This window comes from Fusarium tjaetaba (genome assembly GCF_013396195.1).
Source record: "Fusarium tjaetaba strain NRRL 66243 chromosome Unknown NRRL66243_c0000377, whole genome shotgun sequence".
In the NCBI taxonomy this organism is placed as follows: Eukaryota; Fungi; Ascomycota; class Sordariomycetes; order Hypocreales; family Nectriaceae; genus Fusarium; species Fusarium tjaetaba.
In genome coordinates this window covers 1-17477 of record NW_023501573.1, presented here as the reverse complement: position 1 = coordinate 17477, position 17477 = coordinate 1, and the positions used below count along the sequence as shown (strand labels likewise).

Sequence of the window (17477 nt, the reverse complement as noted above, 5' to 3'; positions counted from 1 at the left end):
GTTTCTATCCAGTTGCTCCAAGTTCATTGTCCCGGTCGAAGAGTAGCAGAAAACTCTCCATCAATCTCAACAATCTTCTCTACACTCTTCTTATAGCCCTCTTCATTCTCAATCAACTCAATATACTCGGCCAATTTCGGAAACTCTGACTTCCAGGAGCCATTCTCAAAGCTTCCAAAGTTGTCGAGATCTTCTTTGGCAGCAATCAATGGGAAGCTCAAGAGAATATCCGCGGCAGTGAGTTGCGGTCCACAGATGTACTTGCCACCTGATGTAGCGAGATGACCTTCGATCATCTTGAGATTAACGTGCACGTTGGGGAAGATAAAGGCTGAGAAGATGCGGTTGGCAAGGATTGTTGAAATGGGGCGGATGAAGAAGGGAACCTGGGGAGACTTGAGGGCTGTATATCGAGTTAGTGTCACTGATTGAGGCGAGAGAAGAGAGACGGTTCACATACCGCTGATAACGAGGGCCATGACCAGAGGAGGCATGAGAGTACCTTCACAATAGTGAAGATAGTACTGATATCTCATCCAAGCCTCAGTCTCGCCAGCAATCTTGCCCTCCATACCCTCCTTCCATCGCTGAGGCACCAGCTTCTTACCCTCAGGCACGTTCTCCGCAAGATACTGAGTGATGAAGCCACTCTCAGCCAGGGTGATGGGCTCAGCGTCTTCAGCGGCGCCAGCAGGTCTGATCTGGATCACAGGCGACTTGCCCAGTGGGTGCACCTTTTGCAGCTCCGGGGGAGCCATCATGGTCTTCTTGTTGCGGTGGAAGATCTCAAGCTCATAGGGCAGATTGAGCTCCTGGAGCAGCCAGAGGATGCGCTGGGAGCGCGACTTCTCGAGCCTAAATTGTTAGCATTTCAGTGACCAATGTATAAATGAGACATACCAAAAGAGCTTGACGTGGGGTAGTTCGTTTGAAGCCATGATTAGGTGCCTAGCTTAATTGTGAACGGTTTGAAACGGTGTATCAAGATGAATCAATTGGCAATAATAGAAATCGAGTCTATGACAGCGTCTCAAAACATCCGGGAGCCTCAAATTTATACGGCCGATTAGTCTCGGCCAAGGTTCCAAATATGGTCGCCCTAAATATGATATGCGACCATGATGCATCACTTTTGGTTGGCTGGTCGATCTCGATCCATAAATAAAATAACAAAAAAGGACCGGGAGCATCACATGTGCCGAGTCCTCGGGTCGATCTATTTGGCAAGTATGTCTTCATTGATTTTGTCTTTCTTGCCTTTGTCTCATACAAACAAGAGCTCAGTTCCTGAGCCTCTAATCTAGTTACAGTATTTCTTTCTCTCTATGCCACTCCCAAATGCTGCCGGTTGCCGTGTGATGCGATGCCATTGGATGCGTTCCGTTCCTCTCACTCCCCGAAACCCCTTCCACAAAAGCAAATATAGGAACCGAACGCCTTTTGCTCTAAGACTCCTCCAATCCATAGGTAGGCTTTGCGCCAAAATCAACACGCTGTGACCATCGCCAAGTCCGCTGTAAAAACCATCGATATCCTTTTCTGGATGCTTTCCATATTCTTTCCTTTGCTATGCAGCCAATTCACACATCAGACTCCATTTTGATACGAGACGGATATTACTCCATAAGCAACATATAACTTTTTTTCATCGTCGTCGAGACTTTGCTGCTGGGGCTGGCGCTTCGTTAACGGCCTCCCGCTTTCGTGTCTGCTTTCGAGATCTGGGGGGTGGCGGGGGATCACTGTGTAAGTGTCCTAGTTCCTCCAGCGCGGTCGTGTTCTCCCACTGGAGACTGCGATAGTTGGGCACCTCCGGCGACTTGTCCCGGATGCGAGTGCTCATTCGCTTGTGACTCTCCTCTTTCTTCTCACCGTCTTCCTCCTTGGACAGGTAGGCCTTGCGGCTCTCCATATGCTTGGCGATCTTGTCCTTGAAGCTCAAGAGCTCCTTTCGAAGCTTGAGTTCGTTGAAACCACGAGGGTCTAGCCATTTGATGAGCTCATCTACATGCGCTGGCTCCGAGATGTAACCCCACTGGTGTGCGTTGAAGACACTGGTGTTGGCCTCTTCCATAGCCTTTCGCTCAGGAACAGTCATGTTGAACTTTTCCTTGTACTCTTCCTGGAGCTCAGCAGGCAGGTCGATGTATCCTTCTCGCTCAAGCTCGTCAGGTCCTTGAACCCAGATCAGGCCGTTAGCGTAATCGGCTGATGCAGTCGAGCTATCAGGAAGCCCACCATACGGCATGCCATTTCGTTCAAACCAATAGTACCGGTTCCAGAAGCGATCCTTCCCGAGCACTCGGGTTCGTGGGCAGTCAGCCTCGCGCAGATCGTTTTCGATGACGGCAATCTCGTCCTCACACTTTTTGACGACTTCCTCTTTCTTCTGAATGTCCTTCAAGAGTTTGATGAACTGCTTTGATTGGGCTGGCGGCTTAGGCGTCTTGGCAACCTTGGCTGCCTTCTCTTTCTTGCGAGCCTCTTCTTCCTCTTGCTTACGCTGCTTAGCCGTCTGAGGTCGTCGGCGCTTGCGAGCCGATGGGTCATCTTCCGTTTCTTCGCCGTCTCCCCCCCGTGAGATAATGGAATCTTCGGGATCAGCCATTTTGACGTCTCCATCCTCTTCCTTTGGTGGGGAAAGAGGCATGTTCTCCGGTAGGAGGATCTTTTTCTGCTCATTGAGTTGGCGTAGATCTTCAATGCTGCATAAATTGTTAGTATTCGCTGCCAAATGAGGAAGTTTGGCTCTTGACTTACGCTTGCTTACGTTGCCGCTGCCATTCGATCCTCTCCTTGCGGTACGTGGTCATGGTTTCGCTGCAATCTTCCATGTAGCCTCGCATGGCCTTGGTCTCAGTGGTTAGCATGCAGATTATCTGCAAAGCCTTGACCCGCTGGTTGACGTCGAGTTGGGCGTATCGCTGCTTAACAGTCTCTTGAGTAGCGTCAACTCCAGCAGGCACAAGGAGGTGCAAGAGCTCCTCGCAGACCTCATGACGACGTTCGTTCTTTGATAACTGATGGAGAAGGCCAACCATGATTCGCTCCCATCCTCCGTTAGCAAAGTCTCGCTTTCGCAGGTGTTCGATCCAGTCGTAATCCTTGAGAAGTTGCTCGGCGCGATGCTTGGTCTCCTCCTCGCTTTCCTTCTCAGCGGCCGCGGCCTCGGCAGCCAAACGCTCTGCCTCCGCCTTTGCAAGACTGCTGCGGGTAGCTCGCCCCACTGGCCGAGCCTCGGGCTCAGGAGTTGGCAGAGCGCTAGCATCCTCATCGCTGTCCTCGTCGCTATCTTCTTCGTCGACTTCGGGTAAAGTGATGCGAACCTTGCCACCATCGGCTTCAGAGTCCACCAGAATCTTCAATACTGAGCAATGGATCTCGTCAAGCAATTGAATCGGAACCTCCTCTGATGCGAAGCAGAGAGTCTCAACATAATCGTCAAATGTGAACGAGTCCAGCTTAAACACTTCGCAGTACACATTTAGGGTGTCCCAAGTCTCCAGCAATGGGCCAATCGATTCCATATCAATCTTGTCGCAATACTCACTCTGCGGCATGTCGTCGTTTTCAACCTTTACAGGTGGGTTTCTGCAGAGGAATTTGAGCGGTGGACGCTTGCGATCATCTCGGGGCTCAAGCTGCAAATCTTCGATAGGATATTTCGGGGGAGGTGGCGGAGGAGGAGGCGGCGTAGGTTCACGATGGATTGGTGTCTGGATGCTATAGTCCGAAGGAGAGCTGAATGGGTTGCTGCCATGGACAGGCATGTTAAGAGGCCACTTGAGACCTTTGGAACCAGATCCCGGCTGACCAGGCTTCGCCTTACTCTTGGGAGCCGGCTTGAGTTCCGGCAGACGCACTGGACCAGAATGAAGCGCAGATGTCAGATCATGACCGTTGGTGTCATGGTTGAGGTGGGCTCGCTTCTGGGCCTGCAGCTGTTTACGCTCCATAACCTTTGTGTCATACCGAAGATGAGGAGGAACACGAGTATCGATATGATACTGGCTCGCATAGTCATGCTTAACTAACCACGGTGCCCCATTCCATGCGTCTCGAGTGACAGTCTTCTTGATGAAAGATCGAAGCATCGCCTTGGTGAAGATACCCCGGTCGCGACAGATGTGCTCATCGGTTACAATCGTGTCCTGTTCTGTGTCCTTGAGATCCACCAGATAGCGAGTTGTAGGTAAAGAGTGGGTTCCATCAGGAAGAGCGCGGGGACCAAAGGTTGTCTTGTCGCGGACCAATCCATGAGCGCGATCGCCTCCCTTCATGGTCACTGTGACCTCTTCACCAGGGTAATAGTCATGCTTGAACTCGTCGTAGATTTGATCAACGAGGTTATCCAGGCGAGAAACGGTCTGAAACTGCACCTTACGCAGTATAGGGCCTTTCAACGCCTCGGGAAATGAAGCTTCGACTTCTTTGCCACCAGCAAGCTAAGCCAATTGTTAGCCTTTGAACAATAAATCAAAGTTTACAAAACAAACCTCGCTCTTCAGAGCTTCAAAGAAAGTTAGACCGGAATGGCCAGTAATTTGATCATTAAAGCGACGCTGCAGGATGTGTAAGCAAGGGATGTCAAGGTGTAAACCAGATATCATGGCTAACCTGTTTATAGAAATCCATTCTAAGAGTTGTGTAAGTAAGGTGTAATATTGGACTCTGGTGATACATGGCACTTACCGATCAAGATAGTCCTCATATGAGGTAAAGATCTCCCCTGTTTGAGGAATATGCCAGACCTATTGGCGGTCAGCTATTGCGCAAAACCTATAGCTATGTTAAGTTAGCCGTACCTCAGTATTCTCATCTTCAATTTCCTGTGCCGGCAAGAAGCGGACCGGTTTACGTTTGAAGAGGACCTGGTGATACTCGATTAGCAAAGGCGAAGTGGTCAAGAGGCAAGCAAGAGAAGCGCGTACCATGGTCAAGTAATCGAGGCGCAAGCGGCCGAGTCGGATGTGCAATAGAAACCACCTGCAAGGCTAAGGTATAGCCTGCCCCCACTAACAAGATTGAAGGTTGAAAGCGATGCTATATTGCAGCATGAGCACGAGGGTGATTGTGGTGGAAGACGCGACGTTGAAGAACGGTGCTAAGGTGAAATTTGGGGTCGCTTCGTTTTGCGTGGGCGGATCGAGGAGAACGCGGGCGCGCAGGTGGGAAATAGAAATCGGGGGTGGGCTCCTCGAGAGACGGAGTCCGGAGTTGAACGACTTACACGCTCGCTCGCACGCAGCGGAGAGCGAAGAAGCAAGGTATAAGACGCGGAAAGGATGATATATGATATATCTCTTGCAATGCGCAGACGCTGTCGAGGTAGAGACAAGTTGCGGGCGTGACTAGAGTGAGGAGAATGATGTAGGAAGAAAAGAAGAATCTAAAGAAGGAAAAGAAGCGGGCTACAAGTACGCGACCTGGGCTGGCGGGAGGGAGTTTAACGGGCAGGTCAGGTCCCGGTAGTACGGTGGGTCACTGAGAGCTGAGAGATACCCGGGCCGCCACTAAGATATGGGCCATGATTCAGTAACTTGCAAGTACAGGTACTTGGAGTCAATGCCGCCCCGTCCCTGAGGTGCCCTCCACGGCTGGCACATTAATAGGGTCCGATCCAATGCTTTGACGAAGAATGCGGCTGCAGATACCCGAGGATGAGACTAACACGATACTAAAAGTGAGAGAAGTGATGTATCAATAAGTGTATATATGATATATTACTACATACAATTTACTTGTGCACTGTCTATTATATTGTATCCATGCTTTGTTGGAGTCAACATCCTAAGCGCGTCAAAATGTCTTGTCATGTTGTCCCAGCTTTTTTTTTTAGTTTAGCTCCTCATGGATCCGTTCCATCCTCTCCACCTCCAACCCCTGTCGGCCCGTGGCCCTCCTCCTCCTCGTCTAAGATCCATCATTCAACTTTGCCCGCCTATAAAACAAGCCTAACTCAACTTTTTGCCCACGTTCTTGGACTCTTTATAATCCTCACGTCACTCTGCACCCAGAAAACATGGCGTCGGAAACAAATAATGCAGGTTCGGGAAGTTATATCCAATATAGCTTAATCTTGAAATTCTCCTGGAGATACTCCAGACCGTCATCTCGGGACGCCAAGTAAGCTTTTAATACAACAACCACTCGCGATAATCACCAGCAAAGCGCAGTTCAGAGTCACAGAGCCTCTGGAGATTGTACTCTGTCAATGTAGTAAACTTATATTTAGACTGCCTGGAATTAACAGAGCATCATGACATAGAACAAGAGCCTCTCCGGTCTCTCCGTCAAACGCGCCGTGTAAGTCATATTGGAATTATATACAGCCCTACCACTTCACAAATACCCCCAAACGGACCCCAGTAGTCAGAAATAATATTCTTATACCACATGCGATGTCTTTGCACTTTTAGGCACTGGCAAAGGAGCCACTGCCTCCTCCAGAACCATCACCTAGCTTTGTGCTCTATGAAGCTCCACAATTGGTATCGCATGCTATCTCACACTTATCTGCCACTGCTTCCGCATGCATGAGGATAAAAATCACAATAGAATTACAAATATCGTGAATAGGCCATAAGAAGCCAGCTAGACCGATTGTGCCCCTGGATAGATTCAGGGTCTCTGAAGCAAAGGCCTGGCAGTGATTATTCCAGCTGCCAAATTACTAGACGAATGATATGTTTGGCTCAGAGAACATCATGACAAATTGATTCATTTTTGAAAGAGATATGAAATCTATTGGGTATCTAACATCAACACTTCATGCTGTGAAATACACAACCATATAACCCAACCAGCTTCCAACCACGCCAATCGCAGTATACGAGCTCGTAAACATCAACGGGAGGAATTCATAGCTCTTACCAAATATGATCTGGTGTAGGAGTGAGCAGTATAATATGAGTGGGATACTCACAGCAATGTAAAGTGTGCTGAACCGATCTAAGAGGAAGATCCTGGGCTTGTTGGAAGCAGGGGCAAGACGATCAAACGCCATCAGGAAGACAACAAGCCAGGTGATAGTATAGAGTGTCTTGATAGGAAATTCTGCCGGCGTGAATAGCAGGGGGAAGAGTGATACATGACCGGCAACAGCCAGCGGCCGGAAAGCTCCGAGATGACGTCTGTCCCGAAGGGCGATAAGACTAAAGGGGATGATGACAAGAAGAATGGCCTTCTCATGAACATGCCAACCAAAGAGAAAAGAGGCATAGCCACACAGGGTGACAGCACCGATGAACGTCTCCCAGGTTGGTTGAGAGAATAGCTTGATCAAAGGGAGGACCTGGAAGAACAGTGTGAGAACGAAACAGGTTCTTGGGCTGATTTCAGGCAAAACGGCAAAAGCTGTGTCTCCAACCAAGCCACGAGTGACACTCTGCAATGCGTTCTTGTCGACAGTCCAGCCAACGCGTGGAGCAACTATATAATGTTAGGCCAATGGCTGAGGTAGTTGTTCTGAATCAATGCGGAACTTACTGTGAATCAAGATTCGATCCGCAAAAGAGTAAAGAGCCCAGACATTAGGCGCCCAGTAAGCGTGACACAAGCCACGAGAGAAAGGGAACAATCGGCTCAGAAGCTGAGGAATCTGATTCATAGCTGCAAATGGTCCAAAAGCAGCTCCAAAGATGGTTCCAATACCCAAACCCAGCTTGATCGAATTCAAGAATCGGATTCTGAAGATGGATTTAGACGACAGGCAATATGCTCGCAGGAGATATACAAAATAAGCTGGCGCCAAGTACAAGTAAATGTGCTTGAAGCATAGGAGGGCAGCAAAGATGAGCCCACTGGTTAGCAGCTCATTCTTGTCACGAGCAAGAACAAGAGACATGACAAGAATTCCGTACATGAAGCCATTGTACTGGAAGTGGATATGGTCGATAATGAGAAGTCCGGGAGAAAGAATGATAGATAGAGCAGCGACCTGAGCGGCGCGACGGGACTTTAGAGGCGCATTGTCGATGAAGGTCTGAAGAGCCCATACCAGCACAAGCTCTGTAATGATGACAGAAGTTCGTTGGAAGTAAACCGTTTGCCAGCTCTCGTAATCGAGGTTGTAGACTTTGACCATGAAGGGATCAATCAGACGGGCGACGTGTGCGAGGATCCATTCGAAGTAGGCGAAGAATGGGGGATAATCTAGAGTCCATTCCGACGTCTCTTCGAAGTACCACTTCTCCAGAGGAAGACTGTTGGTGATAGCGAGCCAATTGCGATGGACTTCAAAGTCGGTCGATTTGCTTTTCGGTGGGTGGTGAGCGACGGCACGCGACGGACGGATATGATGGAACAAGACTCACTATGCGGGGAACAGGAGGATTTTGAAGGCGGCAGCGACAAGCGCAGTCTGCGCAAGTGTTGGGTAATGTTCGCTCATGATGCGCGGTCACTAATTGTGTTGTCGCGGAGCTGGAGATGGCCTCATGACCTTGTTGCTGTGGGATTAGTTGAAGTAGAGCTTGATACAAGTCATGACGAGAAGGAGATTGGCTCGTGTTCTTTTTTGGACATGAGGTGGTTTGTTCAAGCATGTCCCCACTAAAACACCCTAGCACTGAGTTCCATGAGTTGACAGCTAAGAAACGGTACAACAGAGCTTCCAACAGCCCATTTCACCATTGAGTTGACAGAATTTATGGGCTAATTTCTCAGAGAATGGGTTTACATTAAACCGAGACGTTCAGACCGTTGAAGTAGCCAAGGCAAGCCTAAAGATGCACAACTATCTCTAAGAACCCTCCTCGACATGTCCAATCTGGGTCCAGCTATAGAGTTACTTACAGGGGTATAGCTTTGACACAACTCTAGATAAGTGTCAAAGTCCGAGTAACACAAACAGCTTCCAAACTGTCTGTCTTTTCTTTACTGATTGTTCAATTCAATTAAATCACACAATCTCCAACACCTCGAAAGGGGTTCACCGTATTCTCTTTGAAGCTACCGACGGCCCGAGCTCTTTTCCCCAGCTTCCATCTCTTTAGCTAACAAATCCACCAATGATGCTCTTTACTGGGCATCATCAAGCCACGCCGCTCCAGTTAGAGGTTGCGCCACAAAACCCTTTTCAAGGCTGAGTTGAATCATCGCATGTGGCTTCATCAAGCCAATGTCTGTTGCCCGTGAGACTCTTCCTTCTCCCTTGTTGTGTTTGAGTATCGACTGATAGATTCTTTGTTCTCTTATTATCTTAATTCTTCTATTACATGCCTCGTTATTGTGTCTTTCAGAACTCCATGGTTGATTCTTGATTGTTGGTCCATAGTGAACCCCCGCTCTAAACTCCAACCACCAAGTACGGTATACGCTTGTTCCAGGGGCTGCATAGTGCAAAGTGTCCTTAGACCTCAGCCTTGCCTCCACCAACTCGGCTCATTCCATTCAACTTCCCGAGCTCGTTTTTTCCGTGACCCGACCTTGGGAAAAAGGAGAGTGAGTCCGTCCTTGCGCAGGTGTCTAGTCTAGTCTTTGTCTTGTCTGCGGTTGGGATATTGTTCTATCCTTGTTCTTATTTCGTCTTTTGGTCCCCATCTGCATCCATCTTTACGCTGCTATGAAGGCCTCTTTCTCTTTGGCTGCGCTGCTGGCAGCAAGCCTGTCCCAGGCTCAGTATCTCATCAGTGAACTTAGTTTTGGTCACGCTGGAAGGTTTGTTCTACCTTTTTGTACTTTTGTGGTACTGCATTCACTGTCCAGGGATCCAATGTTGCTAACCCGTGCTGCGTCTATAGGATAAGCCCACCCGAAGCTCGTGGACAGATCCCCAACTTTGCTGTCCAAGGCAACCCCAACACGCCCGAGGTTCTCTCAAACCGAATTATCTTGACACCTCTTGCTCCTGGTAACCAACGAGGTGCTGTCTGGGGCCAGCAGCCTTTGCTTCGCAACCAATGGATCGCCGATGTTGACTTCCGAGCCAACGGTCCTGATCGTGGCCGTGGTAACCTCAACATCTGGCTTGTTCGCAACGGTCCTGCTACGATCGGCTCTGGAAGCATCTACACTGTCGGAAAGTTCGACGGTTTGGCTCTGGTTATCGATACTTCTGGCGGTTCTAGCGGTATGGTTCGAGGTTTCTTGAACGATGGAAACACCGATTACTCGAGGCAAAGCAATGTCGATGAGCTCTCGTTCGGCCACTGCCCTTACAACTACCGCAACCTCGGCCGTCCTTCGCAGGTCAAGCTTCGACAGACCGCCAGGACATTCCGTGTTGAGTTGGATGGCAACCTGTGCTTCGAGTCAGACAAGTTCAGCATTCCCACAGGGTATCAGTTTGGTGTCACTGCTGCTACCCCTGATAACCCTGATTCTTTTGAGGTCTTCAAGATGGTTGTCATGGCTGATAACAGCGATAGTGGTCCTGTTCGTGACCCTCCTAAGCAGAACCAAAACCAAAACCAGGGCCAGAACCAGAACCAGAATCAGCGAGTTCCACCCGTCAGGGACACCTCCAACAGTAACAACAAGCGAAACGACGGCGAGTACGCAGATGAAGATCCCGATATCTTCCAGACTTCCAAGGCTCAGTTTATGGATCTGCACAACCGCCTCCAGAACACCAACCACCAGCTCGCCTCCCTGCAGCGCACCTCCTCACGCCACCAGCAGCAGGATGAGAAGCGCCACGAGGATTTGACTACCCTGATTGGCCAGCTCCGTGCTGATATGCGTAAGCTCGACGATATCACTGCTCTGCACAGTCGTGTCTTGGAGCTCGAGAAGGATATCCAGGGTCTCCGAAAGGAACTCAACCGCAAGCTGCAAAACACCGAGCGTACCTTCAAGGACACGCTCTCTGACCACCATAACTCCCTGTCAGAGACCGTCATGGCCAAGACTCCTGGCCACCGCTTCCTTATCTTTGTTTTCCTTGGTACACAGGGTCTTCTCGTTGCGGCTTATGTGGTTTACAAGAAACGACGCTCATCCATGCCCAAGAAGTACCTGTAAACTCATGAAGAGGGGCTAAAAAGAGGGGGAGTACGGATTCAAGGGAGAATTTGTATTTGGATAGTGAGGTTTGACTTCACGTCTTGTTCCTTGGTATTGATTGCAGTGCTTTGTAAATTAGATGCATGAGCCGTGTGTACATGGGAGAGTTTTTATGTTTAGCAAAAGAAATGAGTATGATGATTAGAAAAAATCATAAATCGATATTGCAAATCTGAAAGACTATGTATCCAAGACTCATTCTCATTACTTGGACCATATACCCATGCCATTAGACCACTCCCAGGCCACCTATAACTAACTATCCACGCATTCAAACACTAAACATTTCAGACTCGCTCGCCTTGCTCGCCGATAGTTTCATAGCCACATGCAAGCATTCATATCGTCGTTAAATCTTCTCAAAGCTGCCGTTGATCACATCAAGCATCTCGTCGCCCTTGGGGGCAGCAGAGGTCAAGTTCTCATAGCCACCGGGTGTGACGAGGATGTCATCTTCGATGCGAACACCACCAACTGGATAGTATGTCTCGAGGAGGTCTTTGTTAATGAACTTGGCATGTGACGGGTTGTTCAGGAAGTATCCCTCAATAAAAGGACGGCAGAAGTAGCTTCGATAAATTAGCTCATGGACTTCAATTTCGAAGGAGGTATAATACTCACATTCCTGGCTCAATTGTCACAATCATGTTGGGTTGGAGAGACTGTCTTGGCTTTGTGGGCGGGGAAGACGAAGCCATACGATGCATGGCCACCAGAGCCGTGGCAGTCACCATCTCACGCTTACCACCCTCGACGTGGAAGTTATCTCTCATCAAGAGACGCTCATAGCCAGTGACATCATGGACCTCAAGACCAACATGATGACCGAGACCGTGGGGGAAGAAAGCAGCGACGGTTCCCGCCTTTTGGATCTCCTCAAAGTTGCCCTTCAGAAGACCCAACTTGCGTAAGCCTTGGAGAGCTACATCACTAGCATGAAGCTGAAGTTCGTAGTAGACAGTGCCGGGTCGAACACGTGCTATACACTCTTCCTGCATGCGCTGCACAATAGAGTAGATCGCAGAGGCCTCCTTAGAAAAGGAACCACTGACAGGGAGAGTACGGGTGATGTCGCTGGCGTAGCATTGGTACTCACACCCAGCGTCGACAACGATCAGTTGCTTGCCCTCGAGAGGCTGGTTGTTGGCTCCGTAGTGTAGAATCGAAGCATTGACACCAGCGCCAGCAATGATGGGGTATGCCTGGGCGTGAGCACCACGTGAAGTACAAGCGGCAAGGAGAACCGCCTCGACATCTTGCTCATTGCGCATCGTAAGGAGACGTTCAGCCACAGCACGATGAGCAGCGGCAGAGATACGTGAAGCGCGACGGATGAGTGCAACTTCATATTCCGTCTTGATTACACGGGCCTCATCCATGGCAGGTCGCAGCTTGGAGCAGTTGATCTGGGTCTGTCCACGTGGTCGATCAGTCAACTTAGGGGCCTGATCAGAATGAAGGACGTAGAGAGTCTTCTCAGGACGAAGTTGGCCATGAAGGAATTTGGACAGCTGAGTAGTATATCGAACATCATCGACGTCGTATTTGCGTATAGCCTCTGCTGCGTCAGGAGTTGGGCCGTGATACAAGACCTGTCGCGGCTCAGCGTAAGGGATCCAGAGGGTGAGACGATCCATGGCGATTTCGTAAGTAACAGCACAGTCGGGAAAGTCAACGCCAGTCATGTAATAGAAGCTGTGTTCGTGTCAGTAGAACTTCTTTCATGAGAACTGTGCAGCATACTATCTGCGTTGCTTGAAAGGAGGCGACTGGTCCGAGTCCTCATAGAGGCGTGTAGGCTCGCCGGGAAGATAGATGAGTCCATCAGTAACGCCGAGCTCTTTGACGACCTTGCGCGCATGGAGTTTTGCTTCATGGTATGTCAGTATTCGTTGGTTCTCAAGACAGGGCTTCTTGGAACATACCAGGATACTTGTTACCACTGCTGCTTTTACCACCGCAGTCATCGTCACCCTTCTTCACCTCAACACACCTACCACGAAGCTCGAGTCAGTGATCTGAGCATTACACCACATCAACAAGGGCATATGAGCCCAAGATCAACTCACAGCGCGTCAAATTCATCCTCAAGCACAAACTCGTAGCTCATTGACCTTCTTTCACGTGCTTGAGGCCTCTGCTCCCCGCAGACGGGCTTCGGCGGCGTTATCGGCGGTGCCATCTGCGTGCACTATAAATGCAGTACAGTACAGGCCTTGTTGACTCGTGCGTAGGATCGAACGAGCGTGTTAAAATAGGGCCGAACGGACAAAGAGAGTTGCTCAAGGAAATGTGTTGTTTATTGAAAAGAGAGAGAAGCTTCAAGTTTCATGTGATAACACATACACTAAAGCCAGGTACTAAGGTAAGCTACAGTTACAGTTAAGGTACAGTTGGAGTTACAGTGTCCGTCCGTAATCAGTCAGCCACAGTCTCCCCCGTATCGCTTCCTTGCGGTGCTCATCGGGAGTGGTCACAGCGTATCGTAACCCCCCGATAACGCCCTTATAAGCCTTCTAAGCCCAAATGCACTAATTCATACACTTCATGACGCAACCAGATCGAATAATGAGACGCTTTTAGTCCGCCGCCGTGGATTTGTTGAGGATTCCGTAGATTAGATTGCGGGACGATCCGATTTTGCATCCGCACACAATTGCTTCAGTGGCTGATAGATCTCGTATCTCCGAGCCAAGCCATATATAAAGTGCACATATGATACTCAAGTCAACCACTTTCAATGTTTCATATGCCTGATGGCAAGTCTCATTACAATTGGATGAATCTATACTCAAAGCTGAATTCATTGCAGTGCCAACAAGTAGTCTTCTTCTCCGTGATCCTACACCTTTCATTCAGCTTCCCTCCCTCCTCTGTTCACATCCCCTTCATCTTCAACTTCAACCTCAACAGACAATCCAATGTTTGTCCAAGTGTACACCAGTTCCAGCCGCCGTCTATGTGCATTGGCCATATCTAAAAACGCGATCATTCCTTTGCCATACTCTTCAACCGTGGTATCCTAGCCCCTTTAACAGTCCAAACACTCCGTTCCAAATCAAAATCGCTCTTCCCATGAAATAAAAATCAAGATCAAAATCACTAGCCGACGCCTCGCGCGCTTTCCGTCCTCCCGTATCATGAGTGGGTATCAAATGTAGCGATCATTACATTCCTTGGAATCCTCCTCTTCCAGAGCCAAAGAAGCCTCCCCAATCCGCCTGCATGCCCTGTTCCGTAAACATTTGCTGTATTTGCCTTTCTTGATGCCGTTGTGCGTGCGCTCGTCGGTTTGACATGGCGTGCCCCTGATGAATCGCGTGCGTTTGTGACACTGGTCGCCGTTGTTGCATCATCGGTTGACCGGGCTGCATTCCCATTATGGCTGATGGGCTGGCAAACATCGGTTGGTGGCCTGGTGCACTCATCATAGGCTGGCCCTGCTGGTGCATCATGTAGGGCGGTGGTTGTCCAAAGATCTGGCTTTCCACATCGTCAAAAGTTCCAGTCAAGAAGAGCTGCATGTCTTGGTTCTGGTCTCCCATAGTGGTGGGCTGGTCTGTCTTGCCCGGGAATCCCAATTCCATCATAGGCTGGTTTGGATAGGCAAAAGGATCCTCAGACGGGAACATGAGCGAGTCGAGCTTGTTGACGGGGTTGTGCATACCCATTTGCTGCCCTGTGTATGGGTAGCGCTGAGTACTTGTCGCTGCGCTGCTGGTCGACTCTGGGGTACTTCGCTGCAAATCGGGAGACATGAAATCACCAAAGTTGGCTGAGAAAGTGTTATCTTGGAAGGCTGTCATGCCTCCTCCGGGCAGATCCATCGTTCCTTGGGACAAGGTTGTAGGATACGAGCTTGTTGACATTTGACTTGCACGAGTAAAATCTGTCGTTCCTATCGAGGACATGCTTGCGGGAATTGGAGTGTGATGAGACGAAACAGAGGAAGGCCGTCCTGTAGGGGCGGGTCTCTTCTTTGAAGGGGCTTGTCGTATCGCTCCAGCATCCAATTGCTCTGGTAATTGATCGAATAGAGCCTGTTTCAACGTCAGTAAAATCACTCGAGTTGGAATTTTTAGGTCATACCTTGAGGGCACTGGTAACTCGTTCGGCGGACATGCTCTTCTCTGCGAGGGCTGCAATCATTTGTCTTCCAGCTCGAGCATCTGCTAAAACCTCGCCAGAACCTGGTTTCTCGGGGTTTTCTGTAGCATAGAACACAAGGGATAGGACGGCAAAGAACTCAGTGTACAGCATGAACCAGTACGGTCCGCTGAGAACCCGCTGTTTGCGGATTTCCAATCCAATGTGCACAATGTTACGAGAGACGCTGATGGCTGCGGCTGCACAAGCATATGATAGCTCGTCGACCTTGCCTCCTTGACTCAAACGAGGAGAGACGTAGTGCAAGAATGGTCGGTATAGCACAAGTTGGACATGTGCATAGGCAAATCTCAACAAATGACGGATTCTGTCACCTTGGTTAGTAATGCTCTACAACATCTTCAGAAGCATCATTGCCGCACTTACCGAACCGTCTCAATTGGCCCCTCACCGCTTGGGCGCCAATGCTGGGGTAGCCTTTCAAACCAAGAATGAAGCTCAGCTTCAATTTCCTTGATGCGGCCATAACTAATTAGATAGGTGGAGGCAGGTTTGTTGTCTTTTGCAACGGTCTGGCCCACTCCCTTCGTTGGATAGACGTATTTCGTGACCTTTGCCAAAATTTCCATGAGCTCTGAATGGGCGTTGAACGCTTGGAAGAAAGATGGTGATCCAGGCGGTGGTCGCAAAATCCCGGTGTGTGTAATAAACTCATCGTCAACTTCCAAGGGGAACGGCTGATCGATGTCGTCCACGTTAAGGAGGAGAGGAAAGCCAAGTAATGTAGAAACATAGATATCCATTTGTCGGACCACGTAGAACACACGTTTCCGGACTTCCTGCTCAATGGGATCGATTTTTTCATGCTGCAAATGTCGATGAAGGCCTATTCGAAGTGACGAGCGCAGTGCAATACCAACGAAAGAATAGCAGCTGCTGAGATTCGAGGTGGCCTGGAGGAAAAGAATAATAAATAGAAGAGCTTGTAGTGAAATGAGGTCGCGGCAATCGGTGACGTCGTGTAATACTGATCGCGCAGCATTGTAGTATTTGAGACCCTCTTCCGTCGCATCTTGGTAGGGCATGCTTCCTGGGTCGTTATCGTCGAGATTGTTGTACATACACCCGAGAGACATGACGGAGAATAACAGTCCAAGATATTGTGTTTCGTCCTTGGTCAAATTGTCCAGTGGTCGTTCGTAGATCTTGTCCATTTGCTCATAGAAAGTGGGAACGTGAAGGATTCGAACGAGACATGTCGCGCAGCTGAGGGAATAATAGCACAGCTTCCGGGCAACATCCTTTGGCGGGAGCTCTGGGTAGCTTGGAACTGCTGAGAAGGGTGTTCCGACCGATGATAATGAGGGCGACTCCAGACCAGCCGGTCGTTCGGCACGAGGCAGAAACGGCGCTTTCGAGGACGAACCAAGCATTCCTCGGAAATGATCCTTCATTCGTTTCAAGAACACAGCGCCAGAGGAGTTGCCATGGAATTCCAAACTTCCCTTCTCGTCGATATCAAGTTGGCCGACAGAATCGATCATTGAAGTCAGATGGGCTTCATTTTGCTCAGGCTGGGGTGGTGGAGGAGGAGGCTGTCGAGCCTTGGAGGCTTGGGCACGAGCATTTTCGCGATTGCGGAATTCTTGCTGAATTGCTGGATCAAGATTCGGGTCGGCCAGGTCGACATCGGGCATAAATTTGTGAAGTAGAGATTCGGCGCGTTGTAGTCGACTTTCCAGGGCTTCGATGTACTGTGGGGCCGGGTTTCTTCGCCTGTTTGAAGGTTTATCGTACGTGCATTCTGCATGTAACGGTCAGCCACCGCGTCGTTTTCCAGTATGAGGGTTAAAGTGTATAAGAACAAGCGATTGAGCGATAAATCACATAGGAGCCGCGTACCATAACTATAGACAGAGCAGTGCGTGCATGGTTGCTTGCCATCACACTTAATCTTCTTCCGTCGACATTCATCGCATGCGCGCGTTACTCGTCGTCGCTTCTGAATCGGTTGGGATGACGCGCCAGGTTGTGGGTTGCCGTCTTCGTCAAGATCGTTGTCGGACTTGATGCTCGCTGATGGCGACGGAGCATCATCGTGCCAGTCGTGAGCCGACTGGCCAGCGTCGTTGTCACCGACGTCCGGAGGCATGTCGAACTTGATTCAATTAGCAAAGGACCATGGAGTTAACTACTCGACATTGGTGACTTGAGGGGATAAGACGATCGGGGTATGAAATTTGGAGTGTCTTGGCAAAGGCTAGGGCCCCATCGCCGATTGAACTCGCAGATGGGACGGTTTCCTTGTAAGGATACAGCGCAACAGACAATGTTGATGCGAATGCCAGGTAGAGAAGAGGAGG

At 49.6% G+C, this 17477-nt stretch overlaps 6 protein-coding genes across 6 annotated transcripts; 1 reads left to right on the top strand and 5 right to left on the bottom strand.

Moving 5' to 3' along the window:
• Nucleotides 1-23: 23 nt before the first annotated feature.
• Nucleotides 24-938, bottom strand: FTJAE_12982 (glutathione s-transferase; the record flags this gene model as incomplete). The annotated part of the gene is made up of 3 exons (XM_037346078.1): nt 24-403; nt 461-855; nt 901-938. 3 exons carry the CDS (start codon nt 936-938, stop codon nt 24-26), a joined length of 813 nt encoding a protein of 270 aa, XP_037199972.1.
• A 707-nt stretch (nt 939-1645) lies between these two features.
• FTJAE_12981 (ITC1-subunit of Isw2 chromatin remodelling complex) lies at nt 1646-4934 on the bottom strand (the record flags this gene model as incomplete). Its single annotated transcript, XM_037346077.1, has 6 exons — nt 1646-2705; nt 2761-4445; nt 4497-4562; nt 4618-4636; nt 4693-4751; nt 4806-4934. 6 exons carry the CDS (start codon nt 4932-4934, stop codon nt 1646-1648), a joined length of 3018 nt encoding a protein of 1005 aa, XP_037199971.1.
• A 1835-nt stretch (nt 4935-6769) lies between these two features.
• Nucleotides 6770-8392, bottom strand: FTJAE_12980 (dolichyl pyrophosphate Glc1Man9 c2 alpha-1 3-glucosyltransferase; the record flags this gene model as incomplete). The annotated part of the gene is made up of 4 exons (XM_037346076.1): nt 6770-6883; nt 6926-7431; nt 7489-8255; nt 8316-8392. 4 exons carry the CDS (start codon nt 8390-8392, stop codon nt 6770-6772), a joined length of 1464 nt encoding a protein of 487 aa, XP_037199970.1.
• Nucleotides 8393-9565: 1173 nt separating this feature from the next.
• FTJAE_12979 (EMP47 golgi membrane) lies at nt 9566-10965 on the top strand (the record flags this gene model as incomplete). Its single annotated transcript, XM_037346074.1, has 2 exons — nt 9566-9660; nt 9744-10965. 2 exons carry the CDS (start codon nt 9566-9568, stop codon nt 10963-10965), a joined length of 1317 nt encoding a protein of 438 aa, XP_037199969.1.
• A 391-nt stretch (nt 10966-11356) lies between these two features.
• On the bottom strand, nt 11357-13189 carry FTJAE_12978 (prolidase; the record flags this gene model as incomplete). The annotated part of the gene is made up of 5 exons (XM_037346073.1): nt 11357-11576; nt 11629-12702; nt 12751-12877; nt 12933-13000; nt 13077-13189. 5 exons carry the CDS (start codon nt 13187-13189, stop codon nt 11357-11359), a joined length of 1602 nt encoding a protein of 533 aa, XP_037199968.1.
• Nucleotides 13190-14174: 985 nt separating this feature from the next.
• On the bottom strand, nt 14175-17266 carry FTJAE_12977 (transcriptional activator Mut3p; the record flags this gene model as incomplete). Its single annotated transcript, XM_037346072.1, has 4 exons — nt 14175-15047; nt 15097-15481; nt 15541-16890; nt 17064-17266. The coding sequence occupies 4 exons, from the start codon at nt 17264-17266 to the stop codon at nt 14175-14177; spliced, it is 2811 nt and encodes a 936-aa protein (XP_037199967.1).
• Between the last annotated feature and the right edge of the window lie 211 nt (nt 17267-17477).